Here is a 26,252-nt window from a genome sequence, read left to right on the forward strand (position 1 = left end):
GGGCATGTATGTATGTGCCATGTGCATGCATCTGAATAACACTCAAACTGACACAGAAAAAAAATGCTCATGTAAAAAGATTTTAATGTGTGTGTGTGTGTCCCTCTCTCTGCAGCATATCCCCCCTACGCTGGAGTCTCTGACTCGTTCCACGCTGCTCTGCCTCTCGGCGATCGGAGTCATCGCGTTTGTGACCCCGGCCTTCCTCATCGCCATGCTACCCATCACCGTGGGCTTCTACTTCATCCAGAAGTACTTCCGGGTCGCCTCCAAGTAAGCTCAAGGAAATTAGATGATTGTATCATCACTTCATGGATATGTGAAATATACATTAAGAGGCAGTGAGATATCATTCTTATCTTTTTGTCATTCATTCACTCTCCCCTCTCTCCTCTGTCTATCTATCTATCTTTCATCTATCTATCTATCTATTCTTTCTCTATGTTTCTTGCTTTCTCTCTGCTTTCTCTAGAGACCTGCAGGACTTGGACGACTCGACCCAGTTGCCTCTACTCTGCCACTTCTCCGAGACGGCTGAAGGCCTGACGACCATCCGTGCCTTCAGGTCAGAAAGCACATTAGTCCAACCTCTTTGTGCACTCACAGGAAATAGGATGCTCAGTATGCTCTACATGCTAACCCTAGGAAATGGCCTAGTTGCCTGCAAACGGCAAACGAGTGAGAGCAATTGAGAACCTCTTATCTTAGGTATGAGCTACACCAGGCGCGTAACTGAAGCGGTCCGTTCGCGACGTGTAAAATCTATTTTAGATGAATGGTCTATTTTTTTCGAACGTACGCCCCACTGTCACGTCTGGTGTAGCTACTTCCATTGATTATAATGGAAGCTAATTGTTGCAGCAGACGCAACGCGAACGGAACGCTTCAGTTACGCACCTGGTGTAGCTCAGCCCTTACCAACTTTATCTTATAAAGAACCTCACAGTATACTGAGTGAATTTGGGAGTCAATATTAATTGGACAATATTACTCTAAAATCTTAGCCTGGAAAATCCAGACACTGGTAATCTAGAAAGATTAAGGGTCTGGCCACAATTCCATTGTGCTCTCGCGAGAACTCTGGATTTCCAGGGTACTAAAATCTGCAGGACCTGCAAGATTTAGTTTTTGTGTTTTTTGTATATTGATTTATGCACAAGGAAGCTTTTATAGAAGTCTTGTTTATTTAGTCACATCATTAATGGCGTTTTCCATTTGACTCATAAATCATCGTACACCCACCCGTACAACATGTACGCATGAGTTGCTAGCACGAACGCTGGGGTTTGTAGGCTTATTGGAAAGAACATGGATGCCACCAGGGCAGCAGCTGTCTCGTTAGTGCTGGACATTGGTCTAGAACACGCCCCTCATTCTCCCTTGTTATACTCACAGGGGAGCATGCACTGATCAGAGGCCTGCAGAATGCTTGTGTAGACTGATATAATTTGCTATAATTTGGAACTAAAGTGCATTGTAGAAGCTTGTTCACCTGTCAACATGGTCTTGCTGACGTCAGAGCTCATCTTCCAGTTTAAGAAGGCCAAGGAGCAGAAACTGTTGACACTTAATGTGGAAGCTACAGGCTGTTCTCGGTTGTGTCTGTTTTTTTAAGAGGTGAAAAGATGGGAAAGATAATGACCTTGTAAACACAGACAGACACGCACACGCACACACACACACACACACACACACACACACACACGTGCACACACACACACACACACACACACACACACACACACACACACACACACACACACACACACACACACACACACACACATACACACACATACACACACACACACACACAGGCACACACACACACACACGTGCACACACACACACACACACACACACACACACACATAAACACACAAACACACACACACACACATTCACACACACATCAAAAGTGCTAGTGGGAGGTTTAGTAAACTGTGTCGTTACATTTCCTTAAGAGCTGTAATCCAGCTCTCATAAACAGAGTCGGCCCAGTCCTCTGTTCTCATAGTCTCCGCTAATCCAACATTAAACAGCTCTCACGCTACACTATCTCAGCCATCTCCCCAGAGACACTCATCACTGCATCACTGGTGCTCCCCTTGCACTTCTATCTGAAGTCAGCTTCAACATCCCTCATGACCACGTCTACACAGGGCTGCAGCACGCTGGCTGACAACAGTGTTGTAGTAAGTAGTAGGCCGAAGATCTTGCCACCAGTGACAGGAATGGCTCATTAAGAAATACCTTAGATAAAAGTGTCTCTCAGGCCAAGGGTGTTTCCTTTGGAGCTGGTAGCTAATGAGATCTTAGGAGAGAGTGTTTGTACAAGTTTTCTGTCCATGCAATGTGAGGTCATGGGTAGACTCAGTTCAGTAATGCAATGTAATGTCACTGGTAGCCCCAGTTCTGGTTGCCTCCATTGGTGTAACCTTTGCAGCTGGTGACTTGTTAAAAGCCATGTAGTGATTATAGTCAAGTCAAGTCGAGTCGAGTCAGTTTTATGTAGCGCATTTGATATGCACAGAGTGCAACCCAAAACGCTTCACACACAGACATCAAGACATAAACAGACAAATTCAGAAACAAGATGCTGGACAGAGAGGCGTGAGTCGCCAACGTAAGCACAGACATTAAGACTGTGATGGCCTTGATAACCCTAAGGCTGTTCAATTCAATTCAATTACATTCAAAACCTTAATTTATTCCCAAGGGGCAACTCTAAAGAAATCATGCATGGTAAAGAACATAACGTAGCCTAAAGGCCCTTTCACACCAAGTCTGACATTTTCGGACGAAATATTCACATGAAATCATGCAAGTAATAAACTACATGTGTTCGTATTAGTCCGAAAAATTCCTCAAGAAATTTGTCCTTGGTGTGAAAAGGCCTTAAGGCTACTGTATGACAGAATGTATAAAACAGCACATAGTGGTTCAGGTTGGCACATAGTGGTTCAGGTTGTATGCTTTATTTTGCTCCGTCCCTTCTCAGACATGAAGCGCGCTTCAAGCAGAGGATGCTGGAGCTGACGGACACCAACAACACGGCGTATCTCTTCCTCTCTGCTGCCAACCGCTGGCTGGAGGTCAGAACGGTAAGTGGCCAGTGGCTTCTGTTCCTCTCCAGCCCTGTTCTGAATGGTGGGAATCACCATAACACAACAACCATTACATTTATTCATTTAGCAGACACTTTTATGCAAAGTGACTTACTTAAGCAATAAGCCCCGAGAGGCCGTAGGTTACGCTGATTCTACAACAGCTAAGGGGTGTTGTTGGCACGATGCGCTAGCAGAGTGCCTAAAACCCCCCTTAGCTGTTGTAGAATCAGGGTAACCTATGGACTCGAGTGGATTATTGCTTTTCTAAAACTGTTGCTATAAATACCTGGCAAAGTTTCATAAAGTAAAGGCAAAGCAACGAGAAATGTAACGATTTATTGCATGTAACATCGTGTTAGTGCATTTTGACATTGTAAACGTTATTGATGAAGAGTGAAACGCAGTTTGCAGTAAAGCTACTATTCATTGGTTACATTTGGGTGCTCCCTCTGTCCTTTGGTGCCCAATGCAAAGTGCGTGATGCGCGTGGTGGGAGCGGTGGCACTGCCATGCTACACAATCTTTTTCTGCATTTCTATCCCTTTATTCTCTTCAATTTAAGTTCACAGCACAAAGCTGACATGCACAACAGCATAGTTTGTGTTTTATCAAGAATCAAAAAGATTAGCGTGGCACTACTTTAGATGTTTCATTAATTTACTTGTGCTATTTCGCGAGCTGAGAGATCTTTCGGTTTCGCACACAAAGTGCACTAACTATTATGTTCTTCATAGCCTTGTCTCTGACAAGCTGAAAATAATGAGCGTAGGCTTATGTCCATCCCGCAAATAGAGTCCCCCTGCGAGTCTGCTGCAGCCACAGTCATATTCAACCAGTATCAGGCGATAACGTTCTACTATTTTGCGCGGATTTTTTCTCCTCTGTTGTTCTCGCGTGGTGTTTGCGAATATGTATCAAAACAAAACAAGCGCTTAATTTTGGGTTAAACTGCATTGTAACGCGCGTTACTGAAGTTTGTACCGAGTAAATATTACCCACTTTTTTTTTGTAATGCCTTACATTACCGCGTTACCGCAAACAGCAAAATATATTACAGTAATTACATTACTTTTGTAACGCATTACTCCCAACACTGAAAATCATGCAACATATTCTACCTTGTCTATGGACATCGTTATTTACAAAGCCGTTGGATAAACAAATTGCGTGCGTGCAACAGAGGAAAAGTTCTTTGATGTTGCTTTAATACAAATATATTTCCACACAGAATTGGTGTATATCTGAATCCTAGCTTTACTGCTTGCTTGAGTAGTAAAAAGTAAAAGATTCTTGAATGCAACACAGCATTTATTATATAGTATGGAAATTCAATGAAAGTCAGGGAAAAGTCATGAAATTTTACATTTCACGCAGTCAAGTCAACTTTATTTATATAGCGCATTTCATACACAGAGGTCAGTCAATGTGCTTTACATAAACAAAAGCAAACATGAATAGTTGACAGGAAAGCATAGAAGGGCAATAGTCAAAGAATAGTTTAAAAAGTAAAGAATAATAATAAAATAAAATAATAATAATAATAATACGTAGAGTGGGAACCCTGCACAGTATGTGTCCACTGTCTGCTCCTCCAGGACTACCTTGGTGCTTGGATCGTCCTGGCCGCCGCAGTGGCTGCCATACTTACAACTGGGACGAAGTCTGGCCTAGTAGGCTTGGGACTGACCTATGCCCTGACTGTGAGTGTGTCTGTCTCTCTCTCTATTTCCCTTCATTGTTTTGTTTTTATATTTTTATTTTTTATTTATCACACATTTACATAACAGCGTACAAAACACACACATACACATTGCACTTCATGACAGAGCCTTACAACTTGATTACACAGAATATATACAGTAGATGAAGAAGTACCTATGTTTTGCCCCTACATAGCAAACGTGATTTGCTGCACACACACACACACACACATACACACACACACACACACACACACACACACACACACACACGCACACACACACACACACACACACACACAAACACACAGGATTCCTTCATTGCTGGTCATTTTCCTGTTTATGTAATTGTTTGGTCCCACCTGCCTCCAGGTTACCAACTACCTGAACTGGGTGGTGAGGAATCTGGCAGACTTGGAAGTGCAAATGGCCGCAGTCAAGAAAGTCAACAGCTTCCTGAGCATCGAGTCTGAGAACTACGAAGGATCCATGGGTAATGTAGTCTTTCTCAGTACACCCTTAAAGAAACAGGACCACTTTTTGGGAAATAATAGGTTGCATAGCAGCTTAGTACTTCTGAAATACTTCCTGAAATGGGCATCAGAAGAATCATCTCATAGTTGTAATGCTCATTGTCACCTGGCTACTTGTAGTTTGATACACAGGGATAGCACACAGTGGAAGAACAGGCTTAATATGAACCTCCTCTGAAATGGCTCTTTGACAGTAGCAGAAGGAGGAAGCATCTCACAGCTGTTGATGTGATGCTGCCCAATTCAATTTGGCCACTGAAGCACACTTGAGCACACACTTGGATGACGCACTACAGAGGAGCAGGCTTGGCCGTCTAGAGAGGCTGCAGGGTCTACCAGGGAACAGAGAAACCTGTGCAGCATCAGTCATCTCTCAAGTGTGTGTGTGTGTGTGTGTGTGTGTGTGTGTGTGTGTGTGTGTGTGTGTGTGTGTGTGTGTGGCAGAGATAGAGTGATGAGGAATCGATGAATTCTTAGAGAACTTTCAAAAAGTACTCTGTGTGCACAGAGTGAGTGTGTGTGTGTGTGTGAGAGAGAGAGAGAGACAGAGAGGGAGTCAGCACCACTGACACTGTCAGCCTGGGTCGGATTGCCTCGCCAAATTGATGGATATTATACAAAGACGTCATGCATACAAGTAAAAGGAGGGAAAGAGAGATAGAGTGATGATTAGAAAAACGATGGAGAGAGAGAGAGAGGGATGATTAGATAGATGAAGAGAAGAAGGAGGGATTTCCTCCCGTAACTGAGATCTCTGTGAAACCAGTTGCCAGCTGTGGTTTAGTAAAAAAGGTAACCTTGCATCATTCAGAGGAGCACTGTTCTCTCCCCTGAGGCAATGGACATTTTGGAGCTGATAGCCACAGGGGTGGTCATGATAAAGATGAAATGTTACGCTGTATGAGACAGTTTCACTTTAGTAGTGCAGAAAATGTTCTTTTGTCCATGCTAATAAGATATATGAGATTGACAGAGAGATGAGAGACAGAGAGATGAGAAAGAGAGTGGAAAGAAAGAAAGAAAGAATTCTGTGCATCTTTGTGCATTAGAACCTAGTCTAATACCGTAGGCCAGGCGGAAGGCGTGGGCAATCTGTGCAATTGCCCAGGGCGCCCGACCACTAGGGGCGCTGCACCGTGGCGAGCTAATACAACTTTGAAAACACATTGATCGTCAAATAATGCCAGAGACGGTTTATGCAGGAGCAAGAAATTACATTTTTAGTGAGATCGGTTGAATAACAGTCATTAATGAGACATGAAAGCCTAGTGATGCAGAATACAGAAAACATGCACAGGCAAAACTGAAAAGTTTGGACAGTTGGATTTTGCTTCTTTGCCCCTGCCTCGTCCATTAATTCCGAATAACTGGACACCTCCTCTGCCCGTTAACTGGGAGACCAGTTAACATATAGCTGACCTACAGCTAAATGGGAGCTATAGGCTAACTGGTCTAATCCAGTTAGAAGGCGAATAAACGTATACCCCAAAATGTTTGTGTGTACAGAGCGAACCTGATGAAGCGGTAGGCGAAACGCGTTGTTCGTTCAAAAATAAATATTAAGTTAACAGTGATCAGTGTGCGGTGATTCTTGATCTTTCACTCTAGGATTATACTTACCTGCCTCACCTGCACCTGTTCAACTGAAGGTTTGTGCACAGGGACACCTATGGACTTTGATTAAAATATTTTCTGTTTGACCTACTGCTCTGAGTAAACCAAATATATTTGACGTTTATTTTTTTTACCATTCTCTGGCATTTTATCGATTAAACAACTACTCGATTAATCGAGAAAGTCATTGACAGATTAATCGATTATTAAAATAATCATTAGTTGCAACCCTACTCCCCGTCTAAAGTGACTTACATATGTCAACTATATTACAAGGGATTATATTGTCCCCGGAGCACAACTTTTACAGGCTTCAGGCCACTGCACGCTAGTCCAGCTTCTTAACCTCTTTGCTACCACCGCAGTCCCATGTGATTGATGCTGCTGACCCTCTATCTCATTCGCTCCTCTCCCTCTCCGCTCCCAACGCAGGGACTGTTGAGACTGGGTTTAGCGGGGATCACAGAAATAGACTCTGCGAACGTGAGGCCGCTTCTCGCTCTGATCCTGAAGGACCCGTTTCAGAGGACTCTGGGTGAAGAGTGAGCGAAATCTGAGCTGAAAAAGAGAAAGAGAGTCTACGGCATAAACAAACCCTAAAAGGACATTCTTTTCTTGCCTCGGAATATGTACACACACACACACTTACACACACACAAGCACGCGCACACACACACACTCACGCACGCGTGCACACACACACACACACAGAGACTGAGTCGGTCTGCTGCGATGGAGTGGTCCTCTGCCAAGATGAGCATTAGCAGTAAAGTCTACTAGCTCAGACAGCAGGGCTGTGTTACTGCTAGTGAGTATGGACTGTGACGTTGAGTTACTCATGCATCTCTTGGGGTGACCAGTAACGGGAATATCCTATCTGTCGTGATTTGTGTATGTGTTGGTCATGGCAGTAGATTTTAAACAGTGTATTTTAATGTGAGCGTAATTGCCACACTTTAAATCTTCTAAAATGCTTTGTACTTTAACCTGTCTGGTAGTAACGTACGTAACTAATTCATTTACACTTGTTTATTTTGCACGTCATTACAAGTCATGTAGTAGCCTACATGTTATTAGAACTTGGACACAGGGGAAGGGCATGTCAGGACAGTCTGAGGACATGCCCAGTCTCATGTTTGTGTAGTTTGGAGAACAGAAAAAGACCCTTTCTATCCATCCAGCGATGATGCAGTGTTTTAATGAAACGTTGGCCATTGCCAGTAAATCCCCGGTACAGCCCAAGTGGTTTTCCAGTTAGCTGAGGGCATTGTATGACGTGAACTTACTCATGCAGATCTGAACGAAAAACAAAAAAAAATCAGGAATGTTCCTCTTGGATAAGGGACCTGTTTCAAAATAGAGGCTCTGATTTTAGGTGATCTCACAGTGTTTATTTTAGGTGAATATTTGAGACCCATGGCTTTCTAGCCATGTAGGTCAACCCCTTTATGCCATGAAAAAATGTAGAATGATGAAGAGAATGTTTTTTTTTTTTTTTGCCAGGTGCTGTATTTGAAGTGGAACCATTTCAAAATAAAAGTTATCAGTGTACTCAAAGCAGCCAAAAATGGCTTCTCACTAGGGAATACAGTACATCGTTTATTAGGGATAGCTGTGGGAGATACATCTATGTTAATATTCTTCTGGTTTTATGTTAGAATAGTTTGATTTATTTTGGATTGATTAATCTGTTGAAATATTTACGTCAAGATCTTATTATATTAGGGTAAGCTTTATTAATTCATCTTTCCATTTAGCACAGGGTTTTCATCTAATTATTCTATTAAATTAGATTATTAAAGAGAGAATGGCTTTTCGGATAACATGATTTCATTGTTTGATGAACTGACTGATATTCTCATCATGTCTAGCTTAGATGAGCTGTTAAGAAATCTCTGAGTTTAGGCCTACATACAGTAATTGGGTGGCTCGCTTACATTGTTTGACGCACTCGTTGACTTTGCTCTTTGCAAAATGTTCCAGATGTTTCTCAGGTGCCGGATGACTGGCCTCAGCAGGGAGAGATTAAGATCCAGGACCTGTGTGTGCGCTACGACCTCTCGCTCAAACCCGTCCTCAAGCACGTCAGTGCCTACATAAACCCTGGACAGAAGGTGCATACTCTTCCTATAATAATAATAATAATAATAATAATAATAATAGTTTATAATAGTAATAATAATATATAATTGTATTATTATTTTTTTATTATTGTTGTTATTATTAGTATTATTATAATTATTATTAATAATAATAATACAAATTAATTAATTAATTCATTTATTTATTTATTTACAAACTCAAAGTCCAGATTTAAAAAAACACACACACATCACATACTGGACAAAGGGTTACCATTAAAAAATAGTTTAACACACATTGAATGTTTACACAATGAATGCATAATGTTTTGTATGTTTAACAAAAATATGATTTTTACTCAAAATCATTCAAATTTGACTGAAATCGTTCATATTCGCCAAGAATGTTCACATGTTTGAACGCACCTCAGCTGTCGAGGCATGCCATACCCTGCTATCCTTGTCTGCCCAGTGTTTAATTTTCCATGTCAGTGTCACAGTTGGTTGAAAAGTGGGTCACATGCTTGGGCTGCTGTCTGAAGCTAGCAGTGCCCCAGTACTCATGTGTGGTGACCGTTGACCTTTGACCTCTGTAGGTGGGCATCTGTGGGCGCACGGGCAGTGGGAAGTCCTCCCTCTCGCTGGCTTTCTTCAACCTGGTGGATGTTTACCATGGTAGGTGTGTGTGTGTGTGTGTGTTTAGAAGGTTGGTGTATTTGAGTGTGTGTGTGTGTGTGTGTGTGTGTGTTTTGATGCACTTGGGCACACAAGAAGACAAAGTTGGCAAGGCAAAAGTACAGTTAGTTCTTAAAGCACACACTATGATTCAGTCAGATAAGGAGCAAGTATGCAGGCGCATCCAGACAAGAGTTAAATGAGGACAAGGCGAAAACTCCAAATCTGATGAACTTACAGTGGTTGAAAAACAGAATCAGACACGAACACATGATGCCTCAGCGAAACTTGAATTACATAACAAGATAAACCAGCAGTGATCAGAGAAGCTGATCAGAGCTCACAATGTCAGTGAAGATTGAGGTCTAGTGACCGGCAGTTAAATAAGAAATAAGAGTAGAAATAGAGTGTTATGAATAGAAATAGAATGTAATGAGTAGAAATAGAATGTTACGAGTAGAAATAGAATGTTATGAGGAGAAAATTAGAGTGTTATGAGTAGAAATAGAATGTTATGAGTAGAAATAGAGTGTTGAGTAGTGTTCCACTCTTCACTCTTGTCTTTTTATTCATACTTTTTCAATGCATCTGCAAAACAGCTAATAGCTAACAGCTACCAAGGTATGCAGATCCTCTTATCTACTTGGGAGATAGGGGTCCCCAGGGATTGGCTCAGAGCTCTACACGCTCCCACTCATACACAAAGCTGCTCACAAACCTCTATGTTTCGGTGGTAAGCTTTATATCAGTATGTAGTTTATATCTATAAGATCCTCAAGATCCATTAATTCGTTATAATACAATGCTATCGCTGCCCAGTTTGAGTACATACACACACACACACTCACACAATCATACACTCACTAACTGAGACATCCATTAAAAGGCAAAGAGGAAATGGCATACACATTCACTCACTCACACTCACACACACACACACACACACACACTCATCTGCGCCATAAAGAAGAAATAATGTACAAAGTGGGGAGGGGAGGGGGGCTACTCCATGCCATTTGGCCTTTGTGTGCTTTCTCCTAATCCCCATTCCCATCTGATACAGTAAAACTTTATCCACGCCAGAGACTCCTCCAGTCCGATCCCAGCTTCCTCTGTTTATGGTGGGCTGTGTATGGTCACTGTCACCCTTGACAGGCTTTGATGATGTAATACAGCCAGCCCATATCACCGCCAGGCAGGCTGGGAACTAGGAACTGGGAACTGGGAAATAGTCAATTGTAAATGCAAAAGCCAAATGAAACGATATACAGCTAGCTTTCCAGCATGGCCTATCCTGACTCAAATGAGATAAACTCTAGACAGGCCATCTCCTTATAAAGCCATAGACTAAAACCTTGGTGCGGTGATGTTTGAAATATGCACTCCACGTGTGAGTCCCACTCCCAGACAGTGGTAGCACGCGGCATTTTTTATTAACACTTCTGTAAATGAGATCTCCATCATGACATAAACACCAAGCCCACAAATGATTGTTAAACTTTATGGAACAACAGTGAGCGTGAGTACCCTGCTTGTATGGAAAGTACAAGGAGATGGACAATGAGTGTCCTCAAGAAACTGGAAACAAGGAACTGTCACAAATACTTAAAAATCTAAAACAGTCAGGACACCCAAATAATCCAAGTTACAAATTTTTTTTTTTAAACTTTATTCTTCAACCATTTATTTTTTTGTAATGAAATTAGTTGGAATGGGCGACTATTTTTTTGAGGACTGAGTTATTTCTTCAGATTGGCTGTTAAGGCTTACAGTGTTTGTGCGTCTGGGTGTGTGTGTGCTACTGTGGCTTGTGTGTCTTGCAGGGAAGATTGTCATCGATGACATCTGCAAGCTGATTAAGTTGTGTTATCTTATTTAGATTGCCTGTTAAGTGTGTGTGTGTGTGGGTGTGTGTGTGTGTGTGTGTGTGTGTGTGTGTGTGTGTGTGTGTGTGTGTGTGTGTGTGTGTGTGTGTGTGCGTGTCCTACAGGGAAGATTGTCATCGACGGCATTGACATCTGCAAGCTGCCACTGCAGACGCTGAGGTCCAGACTCTCCATCATCCTCCAAGACCCGGTACTCTTCAGCGGCTCCATCCGGTACGCATGTGCGCGCACACACACACACACACACACACACACACACACACACACACACACACACACACACACACACACACTCACGAGTACTTGTGTACCATGCATGGATAGATGCACACAAGCATGAGGCGCACATAAACAGTGACCAAAGCAGCCGAGGATTCATGTTAACACAAGCAAGCTGGGCCAAGTTTAAATAAACACTCACTTCCTCGTCACGCAGTGGAAAAATGAATAGCTGTCTTGGATTTATGCCTGATCAGAAATATTCCTCCCTGGTCCACATTATCTGCGCTGTCCTCCTCTCCTACTCCCTTCTCTCTCTTTCTCACTCTCTCTCTCTCTCTGTGTCTCTCTCTTTCTCCAGTGAGCTTAACTGGCTATCTAAATAAACAAGACACATAAATAAGAAAACACCCCCAAAATGGCAGCTGACAGGGACAAATGTGACCCTGATCTGGACCAGATTCGTCTGGGATCAGAGTCAGCCTCAGGCCAGATCTGGACTCATATCAGCCTGTCCACCCCATGCATTTGATGCCTAGATAATGTGACTTCAGGCGGATATAACCAGAGGCCTCTACATAAAAAAAGACAATGATATACTGTGTGTGTGTGCACAGCGCGTTTGTGGACTTTGCCACCGTGCTGCGCTGACATAGAGTTGGTCTGGTCCCACAGCTTGAACGTTTGCAGGGTAATTTATAGATCCGTAAGTGGAGTGTTTGTTATAAAAAAGACAAGGCACATGTGCTGTTTGTTTAGAAAGACGTTCTCAGGCTCTAACGAGTGAGGAGAGAGAGAAGGAACAAAATTAGAAGGGGAAAAAAAGGAAAGCAGGCCTCAGGGACGTTGTGGAAGAGTTTGGGACAGGCCAGTTGCCGTGGTGATGTTTATGTGAGCAATGGAAGCGTACAGAAGGCAGGCCTGTGTCTTCTCCTTCTCCTCCTCCTCCTCCTCCTGGTGGATCTGCTAATATGGCAGTTATTGGCAGTTATACTGGGTGCCATAGGTAGATGGCGGAAATCAAATGTTCTCACGCAGACTAGGGGCCTAGCTCACAGAGCCTGCGGCCCCTCTTTTTTGTTTTTCTGTACTGTTGTCCAAAACATCCCCTCGTTCACTATATAGTGTATGCCATATATAGGAAATAACTGTATGGGGGTTATTGACTATATAGGGCTGCACTGTGTAGTGTTTAAGCAATGCCACACATTTTTTAGGCTAAAACATTTTTTGTCACTTACAGTAAACATCACCTCACCATCTGCTAGTTGCCTGTGTCCTGAATACACTGTAAAAAAACGCGATCTCTGTGGACAGCCCAGGCTCCAAAAACAGCAACAAAAACAACCTTGCCCAAAAAAACACAACAAACTGTTCCAGCAAATCACAGACGAGATGCTCGTTTAGGAGAGTTTCAATTGCACGGGAGGGAGGGGGAGGAAGTAGCGAGCTAGCTCTCTGTTTTGTTTGAATGTCAACAGAAGTGACGTTACCCAGCATCACTTAGAGCACCTTTAACTATATCTTGATGAGTCTCTATGTCGTACACGATGTTGTGAATGAGTGGATACCATGAACACAGGGAGAGTCTCAGAGCTAAATCATTGGGTCAGTGTCCCAGGTGTTACTAGCCAACGTCATTGCTTATCTTGGGTAATCGTGGGCCTTATTTATTGCTTCAAATCTTTCATTAGTTTACCTGATAAATCACAGTTTATGGGGTAATTAAAACAAAAAATATGGGTACTGAAAAACATTTACCTAATGAGTGAGTATACTAGGAAGCATCCTCATTTGTGGTTTGGAGGATCTGGAAGAGGATGCCTTAGTCCAGGCTTTCTGGTTTCGCCTGTTATGGTCATCCTCCCGTGTTTAACTGCAAGGCCTTTAGGAAGCACTGAACAAGAAACATGTAACACAATCGAAGATCTAAGAAAGCTCTGAGAATGCACTATGCTTTGTTAGATGAATCTGGCAGATACTGCTTTTCTTTTTTTTTTTTCATGTCTTTCATGTCAGCAATTGGTTTGCATTATTTTTGTATAAGCCATTATACTTGTAGGACATCTGAATTAAATGAATCACGTAAATGCCATTTCACACCAATCCACATTAGTGTATGTATCCTTACATTAAATGAGCTAATTGATATCACACAGTGGATTACTCGTGTTGTTGTTTATGGGGGATTACTGTTGTTGTTGAAATGTTTTTTATGGTGGTGGTGGGTGGTAGCGCCCTCTATGATATAATATGGTGCACAGGTGTCTTTGGCATTACTGGTACATTGTTTCTGAACACATGATGTGAACCCTGTTGAACAGGTTTAACCTAGATCCAGAGCGCACCTGCACTGATGACAGACTGTGGGAGGCACTGGAGATCGCCCAGCTGAAGAACATGGTCAAAGCACTGCCGGGAGGACTAGGTACACATTCACTAATTCATTATTATTCATCTATGAACAGGATCAATACACTACCTTCATGCACTCATCAAGTCTCAACATTTGAAAGCATTTTTGTCTTAGGACCATGGTGAATATGTTTTATGTCATTTTTTTCAGATGCAAACTTTGTATATGCACAGAATATTACAATATATTTGGTATATTTAGTATGCTAATTTGTCTAGGATACTGACACATGTTGATGTGATGTGAATGCATTGGATAGTAGCTTAGCATAAGCATTAGCATAAGTGCTAAATGTGCCTCAGAAATTCATTGAGTATAGCTCTTGGAAATTCAACAAGTATAGCTCTCATTTTCAATAATGCTGAGATGAATACAGTAAATTAAGCTAAAACAAAAAAAAACAAAACAAAACAAAAAAAACATTTTAGAAAAATAATAATTATGTTAATCTCATTTGGATGTGGTCTGTGGTCTGTAGATGGTGTAGTGACCGAGGGAGGGGAGAACTTTAGCGTCGGCCAACGGCAACTCTTCTGCCTGGCCAGAGCCTTCGTCCGCAAGAGCAGCATCCTCATCATGGACGAGGCAACCGCCTCCATCGACATGGCAACGGTAGGCTATGATCTCCAGGGTAACATCTGTGACAGCAATCATCTGTGGCTCTTATAACTGTTGTATTGTATACAATCTGTATTCATCAAAAAATTACATTTATTCATTTAGCAGACGCTTTTATCCAAAAGGGACTTAGCAAAAATGAGGAATAGCATTCAAGCTGCAATGCAGAGGAGACTTTAGGTAACAATTAATACTACACCAGTAAACACCATTACCAGAGGATGAGAGTGCAGAAGTTTTAAGTACTAGTCAAAGTGTAGTTGGAGGAGAAAGTGGTAGAAAAAGAAAGAGAAAAGGGAAGAAAAGGAAGTGCATGGTAAGTGCATGGTAAGTGCATGGTAAGTGCATGTTAGCAGTGTTGAGTTGTCAGAAGTGTTAGGAGAGAATGTGCTCTTTGAAGAGTTGGGTCTTCAACAAACAAACAAACAAAACAATCTACCCCTGCTGTCCTTGTATATCTATTCATGTCATTCTTGTAAAGAGCCAAAATTGAATCTGGGTGGAGGGCCAGAGGCCAAAAAAAAGCATTTGTGTATTTGTGTGTGTTAAATTGAATCATATTCTTGTCAGTATGCCACTGCCTCAGACAGTGCTCTAAGGTGTCCCCAGCTACTCACTCATGTCATGGGCCTGCTGACATCAGCTCTCCAAGCCGCTAACCCTTAAAAAAACAGTTGAGACAGAAATTCCCAGTGGCTGACATACGTTTAGGACTAACGTCGGCCAAAAAAATACAGCACAGGCTTTATGTGGCCCTTGGGCCCTAAATCGGGCACTCCTGATGTAGAAAGTCTTGGCGATGTTTTTGTCTGAGCACAGGGAAAGTGCCAAGTGGCTCTGATTATTTTACCAGAGCAGATGGCACTCTGACTCTATCAGATTTCCTCGAGTTGGCATGGCATGGGCAGTGCCAACATGTTGTACCAACTGTTCCCTACCAGGGCCTCATGAGCAATCTGTGGTCATCAGCTCAGACCAAACAAATCAGCACTTCAGTGTCCAAGGAGCTCCAAATGAAGGCTTGACGCCAAAACAAGTTTTTAAATGTTTCAAATGATCAAGTCATGAAAATAAAGGCATTTTAACAGATTTGGATATTCAATGTTTTACCATCCAAAAAGCACCTCAAATATACAGCTAATTCCATACACCCTGCCACAGAATAATACAATTTTATTCATTTGTTTGTTTGTTTGTGTATATGTACTATATGTTTATTTATTTATTCTGTTGTTGTTTTGTTGATCCATAAGCTTCAGCTCAAAACGATAGATACATGTCTTTCTACTCATTTAACAGGAAAACATTCTTCAGAAGGTGGTTATGACGGCATTTGCTGACAGGACTGTGGTCACCATTGCAGTAAGTTGATACTTTTGCTGATCCTCTCTCCAAAAAAGACTGGTGAAGCATTCCATCTCCTCCCAAACACAGGCTATCTGAAAGTCCTATATCCGTAAACTAACTCAATCTGAAGCTTGTAGCACTTTTAAGTTTTCCGATTTTTCCTCTTTCCCGTATGTTTCCTTTCCTATTTCAGCCATATCACTCTGCCTTTTTTAACCAAACTGGCGGAAAGAAAAACGGCATTGACAGCAACAACCACTCAGTCAGCCTGCCTGCCTGCCTGTCTCTCTGATGGTTTATTTAGATGAAAGCACTAGCAGCAGTTAGAAGGCTTTGTCTTTGCTCGCTTGCTTTCTGTCATTCTTATCTTCCCTTCCTCTTCTTTTTCCTCCTCTTTTCCCCCTGTCTCACTGTCTTCTTCATCTGTCTGTTTCCCATGTCTGTCCATCTCTCTCTATCTCTCTCTGCCTGTCTGTCTACCTGTCGTCGTGTCTCTCCTGCACAGCACCTGGTTGCCTCCATTCTGGAGGCGGAGCAGGTGCTGGTGTTCACCACGGGGATTTTGGTGGAGTGTGACAGTGCGGTCAACCTGCTAGCCCAGCAGGACAGCATCTTCAGTGAGCTTGTGAGGACTCACAAGTAGCCCCTTCTCTCCCCCCCCCCCGTCAACGTCACATACCTTCCTGCCATTCAGCCACCGCCCACTGCGCTGGACACCCTGGTTGGTACCACCACTAGCACCGCGATGCTGCCATCTTGGGTCTAGGTGCAGCGGTGGCACACAGTCACAACATCCACCATTTGTGTTGGCCAGCTCCATCTCTGTGTTGACGGACACAGTTGCACTGCAGGTTCCTGCTCTGGCAGTGACTGCTGACTGCAACTGTTGTCTTTGAGCCAGCGGCTGCACCTGCTACCAGAGTTTAAACTTTAATACTGGGTCACCATACTGTATACACATTCATGTTAATTTTCTCTGTAACAGCTAGTGTGTTGGCGTAGTGAGTATGGGTCTGTTTTAAAGTATAGTACCCATGAGTATCTTGATTTATTCAGTCTTGCAATATCTTATGTATAGCTCAAATTAAGAAATGACTATACAGAATAAAACTATTTTGACTCCACACACTCGATAAAGGGAACTTCTCCTGAAGTATTTGTAGGTGCTATGTTTTGAAATCTGGAGATGTGAACTTATTTCATTAGATCATCAGGCTACTTAATCTACTTGCCATAGTGGTAAGACTATTTTTCTTTTTGGGACAGTGGAGTTGTCTTCTTACTTTAAGTGGCATTACTGTTGTTACATCAGTCAAACCATGGTCTCTCACTACTAGCTGATTAATGTGTGTGTGTGTGTGTGTGTGTCTTCCAGCATCGTGTCCACACCATCCTGACGGCTGATCTGGTGATTGTAATGAAACGTGGGAACATCTTGGAGTACGACAAACCAGAGACATTACTCGAACAGGAAGGCGGCCTCTTTGCTTCCTTTGTCAAAGCGGACATGTAGACCCTTCTGAGTCGTCCAAATCATTGTCTGTCTCTCCCCTTTTCCTGAACTTTACTGAGGACATGGACAAGGGGACTTTTATTACAAACATTTTACACCATATCAAAATCACAGGATATCCAAAATGTACTGTATTTTTTGACGCTTGTTTTTCTATGCATGGTACTGCCGTATTTGTTCACGTTGTAAAAACAAACAAACAAACAAAAAAAACGTCACACACGTCACACCACTGTTTGCCTTACCAAGACAGTTAGCCTATTAACACTCAATGCTATTTATTTTGAGCTGAACAAGAGCCATGCAAGGCTTGGGTTAATTTGTGACTCGTCAAATGGCTGCTTTAAAGGATTATAGCCTTTTTTATATAAACACTCGTAGTCCTTAACATGTTAACTATATTATCCGTATTATCATTGTCTCATGAAATATATTGGTGTATATGCATTATATGTTATTTTTCGTACTCCTATCTAAGAAGATGTTTTAGGAATTGACTGGTACAAACACTGTACAGGATTGTCGGTCCGATCGTTGACCGGCAAACTGTCTGTCTGTCTGTAATGTGCAATGCTGAATTTTTATGTTAGCCCTGGGTAAGGTGGACACTCCAAAGAGCTCACTCTCCTGAAGCATTGAATTCACCCAATGGGTGATTTGTGATTTTTTTTGTATAAAAAAAAAAAACACACAACAGGCACATACTGTAGTTTACGTTGCTCTAATTCACTGGCTATTGGTTCTGTAGTCTGTGTTTGAGAGATTCGAAACAGTATTATTCTTAGCAGTAAATAAAGTATTTAGAGCACTTGCTTTCTGGAGAGTGGAGTATCTGTTCATTCTGTACCCATATATATTTAATTTCATGTTATCAATGAAGATTTTATATTATATTATTGAGAAATGTGTACTTTTAGCCTGAGTGCCAAACTGTGTCATGAAAGCATTTGTGATGACTTTGAGTATATACGTAGGCCATATTCTACACTTGGCTTCATTTAATTTTATCTGCCATGATGACACACACGTGCCACTACTCGTCACATAAACTCACATACATTTTTTTGTGTACTATATCTTATTACATGGTACCTTGTTTATAACTATTTTGCCTTTGTTTTTCACACTCGTAAGTCTCGTAATCACCCTTCCATGGTCCGAGCTACACAAGAGAGGGGCTGTTTTGGCACAGTGATGTAAAATCTCATTTGCACTCGCTGTTCGTCTCGTTCAGGTGGTTTATTTAACGCCTCTGTGAGTCCCCCCCCCCCCTATCTCTCTCTCTCCCTCTCCCTCTCTCCAAGGCCCCTGGCTGCATGTCCTTGGATGAGGCAGTGTGGATTAACCCTTTAATATCCTCTCGAGTGCAATTGCTCATGTGTAATGCAAGTCATTATAGCCAAGTATGTTCTTATGCAAAGTATTCAGACTGACATGGTTTGTGTATTTATGTTGTTTATATATGTGCGACAACCTTTTTTTGAATGTTGAGGGTAATTGTAACTTCCATTTGGGCTGTCATTTCAGGGTTGTTTGTATGTTTTGTTTGTGCTTCTTGTTTGCTTTGCTTGCTTAGCCTAAGTGAGTTAACAGCATCACTGTCAGTGTTTGGTGATTTCAGAGATCTGGAGAAGTGTGTATGTTGGGATAACCTCAGGAGTATCATGACTTTTGAAAGGTGGTCTTCCTCTGGTAGTCTTGGGTTGGGGGGGGGGGGGGGGGGTGTCTGCAGAGTTTCACAAGGTCAGCTGACAGGCCATGGAATGCCAGGCCACCTTGTACACAAATCACACTTGTCATAGCATAAAGCTTTTTCCCTGTGAACAGCTTGCTCCAAAGCTCTTGGTAGTCAAGTGTCAAGTGTGTTTCAATAGGACTCTTATAGTCTTTTTTATTATTATTTGTGATGGGCACTGTCTTAAATGTACATATGTAATTATTTTGTCATGACTGATTAAACATTTAACAGATCTGTTTTACTTTGTGCCTTTATCAATCATTTCTTACTACTGATCTTGCATATAGTGTTGTTGCCATTCAATGTTATTGCATCACTTTTATGTCCATAAGAGTTAAACTAACAATTTCACCGACCTTATTACACAGTGTGAATATTTTCCCCAGCTCCACTCATCACTCTTGAGAATAAAAGTGATTTTCAGAGACGGATCCTGGTTACAACATAAGAAAGATAGATAGTGTTTGCAACCAATAGCGACAGCGTTTTCCTTATTGTGCTGATTGCCATTATCAATGACTACATGGCGCCTCCTGGCGTGCAGTTTAGCGTCGCCGAAGAGAATTATCCATTGCACCAATTTCTAATTAGCCTATTCGATTTTAGAATCGGAAATTTGTTAATTTTATAGCATTTTATTTATATATAGCCTATATATACATATAACAAATACTAAACTGGGCTACGACTAATTGTCAGAATAAATTCCAGCCATATGATTTTGACGCATCTTACAATTAAACCTATTTCAGTGAATGAGCCAAATAAAGTCATAAATATCCACGTAAATAAGTAACAGTATCATTTTATCTCAACTTTGATCTTTGGTCCACATTCGAGGCATTAATTCGGTGTTACCGCCCATTTGCAGTAACCTACGTCAATTGGACTGAGGATGCGTCGGGATAAGTGGAAACTCCAAAGCTAAGAAAGTTTCTCGAAGGCACCAGTCAGCTAAATTTATAGATTATACGTCAACAATCTATGGCGAGATTCAAGTGAAAATGATTGAAGCATGTGGTTAGCGTTACTGCTCAGGTAACTTTTTTGTTTTGTGGTGGGAAAAGATGCGCTGAAGACTTGAATAGTGTAGAATACGGATTGATATCAACTGAGGTTTTTTCTCCTATTTGCGGGTGACGGATACGATTTTCCAACTTATTATCTTTTTATCGTTTTGTTTATAGTTATCAGTGGCATTTATATATTATATATGTAACTTTTGGCAAATATGCTGGCACGAAAAAGCATAATACCCGAGGAATTTGCCCTACCGGCACTTGCGTCGCGTATGCCCCGAAAACCTGTCTTCAGAGACAGAGTTAACAAAGCGCGTTTTATCGCAAAAAATGGCTCTTGCAACTTGGCACACAAGAATATTCGTGAGCAGGGTCGGTTTCTTCAAGATGTTTTCACAACTTTGGTAGACCTTAAATGGCGCTTCACACTGGTCATCTTCACGATGACGTTTCTTTGTAGTTGGTTACTTTTTGGCATGGGTTGGTGGCTTGTTGCTTTCGCCCACGGAGACCTGGACCCTCACCGCGGATCCGGCATCGATAAATGTGTCACTGCTGTTACGTAAGTGCATCTTGCAATACATATTTTAAAAGCTTATATATTACATTAAATCTACTGTAGGCCCTACAGAATCAAAGTATTTGACTCCATACGCACTCGAATAAAGGGAACTCTACAGACTGCAAATATTTGCAATTGTTTTGAGATCTGGTGATGTGAACTTTACTTAGACAAACTGTGCAAACTTTAAATAGTGCTAAACTGTGCTAAAATTACTTTTTTTTGTTGGGGATGCAGTGTCATAAAAATATTCTGAATAATTGTCATACACATGTCATCGGGGTCATTGTGTAAGCTAAAATGTTAGGTGGGCATAATTGGGGGGGGGGGGGGGGGGGGCTGCAATTAACGCAATTAGGCAATCTTAATCATCATCATATTCAAAGACTTGGGGAGGGGGGCAATACCTTAAAACTAAAGTCTGTGTAGACCATAGTAAAAGTGGACAGATTTTTTTTTTTTAGAGAAAGCTGCCATCTTTGCCCATACAAGGAGATCCGGTATCTTGCGATTTTTCCTATGGGAAAATAACATGGACATTTATCGCACCTGTAACTCGCGGGGACAAAGAAGTCTGATATGCGGACGTTTTGCTCTAAAAGTCCTCTGCATTCGAGTGGGTGTTGAGATCTTCGGTAGGCCTACGTTAAGACGGTGCACTTTTATTTTTTGCTACCCCAGAGCAAACTTGCAGTGTAACTTGCCATAGCCTATATACACTGTAAAATCTAATAGCTATCCTTACATATAATGTTTAGTAAGTATAACTCAGTTTTTGTCTTTTGTTGTTCATTTTGCCTTCTGAGATTACTTGCCTAAAATGAGTGTAATTTAAAGGTGAGGAGGAAAAGTGGAAAACATGATCATTTAAATGAGGTAGCCTAAACTATACTTAAGTTGCTTAAGTTTTGCTACCCTGTGAAGTTAGTTAGTTAACCTTACTTAACCTGTTAGTTAACCATAGTTTTAAAAAGCATGCAAACCGATTGCCCTTGAAGACTAATCTGTAATAGGAATTGCAAGTTGGGCAAACAAATGCTTAGTGTAGTGCACTTACACTACTGAGAATTCCTATTTCAGTAACACTCATTTTAGGCAAGTAGGCTAATCTCAACAAAAGACAAAAACTGAATTCTACTTATTAGAACATTTTAAGTAAGGAAAGCTATTATTACAGTGTTAGCTTCAATTAACACCCTGATCTCCTTATATTAGCAAAGATGGCAGCTTTGGGTCCTTGTGGTAGGCGAACTTCAGAAGTCTAATTGGTGCTTAATCATGGTATGCTTTTTTAAACTTCCGCTCTATTTGCTTTACCCCATCCTCTTCCGCTGTCCAGATCTTTTACTTCCGCCTTCCTCTTCTCCATCGAGGTCCAAGTCACCATCGGCTTCGGCGGACGCATGATCACGGAGCAGTGCACGGCGGCCATCACGGTCTTGATACTGCAGAACATTGCGGGCCTGATCATCAACGCTGTGATGCTCGGCTGCATCTTCATGAAGACGGCACAGTCGCACCGCCGCGCCGAGACGCTCATCTTCAGCCGCCATGCAGTCATCGCTGTGCGCAACAACCGCCTCTGCTTCATGATTCGTGTGGGGGACCTGCGCAAAAGCATGATCATCGGCGCCTCAGTGCGGCTACAGGTGAATCTGACGATACGATATGTGTCACGATACTGAGCTTACAATTCGATATATCGTGATATATTGCGATAGCAGCGATACTGTATATTATTTGATCGAAGTTTCACAAAAACTGTGACAATATTAAAAAGACACCACCATGTGCATAGGATTTAAATTATAAACAAATTAAGTACATAAAGTGTTTCTGTAAAATCAACACAGTATTGCTAAATTAAATACCACAATATCATTCAAGTGTATCAATATTTTCTTACACCTGCACTGCAGGTGGTTACTTGAGTTAGTCACATATAAAGGCTGTGTATTGATATTTTGTTACATCTGTACTACAGGTGGTGCGCAAGACCACCACACCCGAAGGGGAGGTCATCCCCATCCACCAGATCGAGGTGCCGACCGAGAGCGCTGTGGCCGGGAACAACATCTTCCTCCTCTCGCCACTCGTCATCTGCCATGTGATCGACAAGAACAGCCCACTGTACGACCTCTCGGCCATGGAGCTGCAGTGCAGCGACCTGGAAGTGATCGTGATCCTGGAGGGCGTGGTGGAGACCACAGGCATCACAACGCAGGCGAGGACGTCCTATGTGACGGAGGAGATCCAGTGGGGACACCGCTTCGTTCCCATCGTGACGGAGGAAGAGGGCGTGTACTCGGTGGACTACTCCAAGTTCGGGAACACTGTGAAGGTGGTGACGCCACGATGCAGCGCCCGAGAGCTGGACGAGAAGCCTTCCATCCTCATCCAGACGCTGCAGAAGAGCGAGCTGTCGCACCAGAACTCACTACGCAAGCGCAACTCCATGCGGCGCAACAACTCCATGCGGAAGGTCAACGCCACCACCGGAATGCGCCGGAACAACTCCTCGCTCGCCGTGCCTAAGGTGCAGTTCTTCACACCCGAGGGGAACCAGAATGTGGCCGTCACATGACATGAGGCCTCCCCAACGCCGCAGTCAACGCCGATACCGCTGTGGCTCAGCAGAGGTTCACTCCTACACACATTTGGGATGCCCCCCACCCGCAAACGACTCTCGTCATCACTGCACCCACTCTTTACACGTATACTCATCATTTCCTCTTATATCAAAGGAAATTCATAGTACACATTCACCTGCCTGAGGGGGAAAAAGTTTTCACTACTAATACAAACGACACATTGTTCATTCATACTCATAAGCCCATACATCTCACCATGTTTTTTCACTGCTGTAAAAATGAATGTTGTTTTGGCATTAAAATGACACTAAATGAGAAAACACAGCACTTACGCATTATTTGCATCTCTTTCTGGTTTAAAAGCTGTGCAACCTTTCATTGTTAGGCAGGCATATCATAGGTAGAGAAGTGAAGATTGTTCATGTTTCAATGATGGCTTAAATCACCAGAAAGGGATTATGTCTTTTCTGAATGCATTGTAATATTGATATGGTACGGTTACTCAAAACACGACAGGTTTGTGGAAATCAATGTTATAAAGGCACAACGTTATATAAGTAGCAAGCTAACTAACAGCTGTACAAACATCAATAAGAGCACAGTTGACACATATAAACCAGCTAGCCAGTGAACTGATGCACTTCAACGATATGTTTGCTGAGGTCATGTTGTAAAATCTGTTAACATTGTTCACATTATCTGACCCCAGAGCACTGAAGTGTCCAGTAAACAGCCTGGGCATCTGGTGGGAATGATAGGTGTGTTTCTTGTTTGTGTTTTTGTGTTGTCATGAATAAAAACACACACACACACACACACACACAAAAAAAAACAAAGATTCAAGAAGTGTGCAGACTTTTTAAACATGTATAAACCCTGCAACCATGCCTTAAATCTGCATCATGTATACGCTGGCATATTTTATATCCCTGTTTCCTTCAACCATATCTGTATTGTTTTTGTTTTGTGTTCTTCAGATATACACAGGAAAAGTGTTAAATCCCTTGTGGTATAAGTAGGGGATTTTACACAGGGGCTGGTCCACAACCAAGCCTGTTGAACATTACACAACATGACACAAGATACAGAAGCAATTCCCAATTGGCTGGCAGAGGTTGCAAATGTGTCGCATCTTGTTGTACCCTGGGCCTGTAAAGACCCTCTTTCACGGTACAACATGCAGCGAGTAGCCTGAATCATAGATATTAAAAAGCTAGATACCGCACGTAAATAGAACTAGAATAGAGCTAGAACATACGTAAATAGCGCCGCCATCTTGGTGGGGGCAACAATCACTGGGAGCCAACGGAGAAACATGTGACTGACTGGAAATCAGACAGGTGTGTCTGATTGCCGGCAAGTGTTGCCCAGTAAGGTGTTTGGCCCCAGAAATATGGCGTCCGCGTTCACGTATGCCACCTCGACGGACAATGTGGTTTATAGCTTTCTAATATCTATGGCCTGAATACCCAACCAAAGAACCAAAGCAACAACAACAACAAAAAACTTCTTTTTCTTTTGCTGAGATCTGAGAAAATACCACAAGTAGGGTTCGTTTGCTTGTGCGGACTACGTCGAAGGCGGAGGGAGACCAGCTGACCAGTCCAGCCAAGTAGTTCCGTCATTTCTTACGAGCCACGTGAAAGAAAGTCGGTTTTCACCACTTTGAAGTTTCCAATGTAATAAGCATGCCATGCATGGGTCAGGCTAATTGTTTTCTGATTAGATTATCTTCCTTTGAAATGGGACTCCGTGAAATTCATGAGTGCCATTAACAACACTGAGTGAAAGACATGGGGCAGGGACAAAGGTAAAATGCCAAGGAAGTTCACAAAAAAAACCCATATAACTTCATGCACTTTCCTCTCTTCCCTCCTCTACCCCCTTCTACCACTTTCTCCTACTACTACACTTTGACTAGTACTTCTCACTTCTGTACACATCCTCTAGTAATAGTATTGATTGATGAAGTACTAATTCCTACCTCTCCTTTGTCTCTGCATTGTAGCCTGAATGCTATTTTGTTTGTCGCTTTTGATAACAGCATCTGTTATTATTATATGTTATTCCTACCTAAGGTCTCCTCTGCATTGTAGCTCAAAGGTTATTGCTCATTTTTGTGAGTTGCTTTGGATAAAAATGTCTAAGTAAATGTAAATGTAAAGCACTTTGCGTGCCTTAAAGAGCACTTTATGAATGCAATGTGTTGTTGTTGATGTACCTGTAACTAAAAGGGTTCTACATGTGCATATATATTTACATATTATCTGACATCCCGTACGTTATCTCCCGAACCCACTCCCCTCTCTATCCCTCAGTCAGTTCCTGGGATCTCCTCACTGTCTTGTCAAATAAAAGCTAAAAAGCACTAAAAGTATGTTTGTTTGTTTATTGTTAGAGACAAAGCAAAGTGTGGATTTGTACACACTGATAGTCATCCAATTTGGGACTGTGATACAATGTTGTGTTGTTCTAAACCTTTTTATACTTTATTTATGTTTAACCTTCATTCATGTTTATCATAAACCTTGTTAACCTTTATTCTTGGCTCGTACTGTATATCAGCAACGATTTGAAATGGGAAATAATCACCACTCACACAATCAAAAAGACACAACAAAGACTCAACT

The 26,252-nt window shown here is 42.0% G+C and overlaps 2 protein-coding genes across 2 annotated transcripts in view; both read left to right on the top strand.

Annotated features, from left to right (window-relative positions):
* Window positions 1-16,842, top strand: part of LOC143136457 (ATP-binding cassette sub-family C member 9-like) — a 59,413-nt gene extending 42,571 nt beyond the window's left edge. Inside the window, exons 28-39 of the mRNA XM_076297179.1 lie at window positions 116-273; window positions 473-565; window positions 3,002-3,104; window positions 4,706-4,810; window positions 5,183-5,303; window positions 8,941-9,071; window positions 9,635-9,713; window positions 11,704-11,812; window positions 14,143-14,246; window positions 14,713-14,846; window positions 16,152-16,214; window positions 16,705-16,842. Coding sequence (XP_076153294.1) covers window positions 116-273; window positions 473-565; window positions 3,002-3,104; window positions 4,706-4,810; window positions 5,183-5,303; window positions 8,941-9,071; window positions 9,635-9,713; window positions 11,704-11,812; window positions 14,143-14,246; window positions 14,713-14,846; window positions 16,152-16,214; window positions 16,705-16,842 — 1,338 coding nt within the window. The remainder of the gene's footprint in view (window positions 1-115; window positions 274-472; window positions 566-3,001; window positions 3,105-4,705; window positions 4,811-5,182; window positions 5,304-8,940; window positions 9,072-9,634; window positions 9,714-11,703; window positions 11,813-14,142; window positions 14,247-14,712; window positions 14,847-16,151; window positions 16,215-16,704) is intronic.
* A 3,525-nt stretch (window positions 16,843-20,367) lies between these two features.
* LOC143136458 (ATP-sensitive inward rectifier potassium channel 8-like) lies at window positions 20,368-24,611 on the top strand. The gene is made up of 3 exons (XM_076297180.1): window positions 20,368-21,031; window positions 22,371-22,680; window positions 23,016-24,611. The coding sequence occupies exons 1-3, from the start codon at window positions 20,682-20,684 to the stop codon at window positions 23,613-23,615; spliced, it is 1,260 nt and encodes a 419-aa protein (XP_076153295.1). The 5' UTR covers window positions 20,368-20,681; the 3' UTR covers window positions 23,616-24,611.
* The last annotated feature ends 1,641 nt before the right edge of the window (window positions 24,612-26,252 follow it).

This window comes from Alosa pseudoharengus, unplaced genomic scaffold (assembly GCF_046254945.1).
Source record: "Alosa pseudoharengus isolate Yale_2024_CS ecotype anadromous, Long Island Sound unplaced genomic scaffold, YU_APseudo_1.1 YU_APseudo_1.1_scf_20, whole genome shotgun sequence".
Classification (NCBI taxonomy): domain Eukaryota; kingdom Metazoa; phylum Chordata; class Actinopteri; order Clupeiformes; family Clupeidae; genus Alosa; species Alosa pseudoharengus.

Coding starts and splice junctions, on each gene's coding strand:
- LOC143136458 (XM_076297180.1), top strand. CDS start 20,682: ATGCTGGCACGAAAAAGCATAATACCCGAGGAATTTGCCCTACCGGCA. Junction 21,032..22,370: donor AAATGTGTCACTGCTGTTAC/GTAAGTGCATCT, acceptor TCCGCTGTCCAG/ATCTTTTACTTCCGCCTTCC. Junction 22,681..23,015: donor GCGCCTCAGTGCGGCTACAG/GTGAATCTGACG, acceptor TCTGTACTACAG/GTGGTGCGCAAGACCACCAC.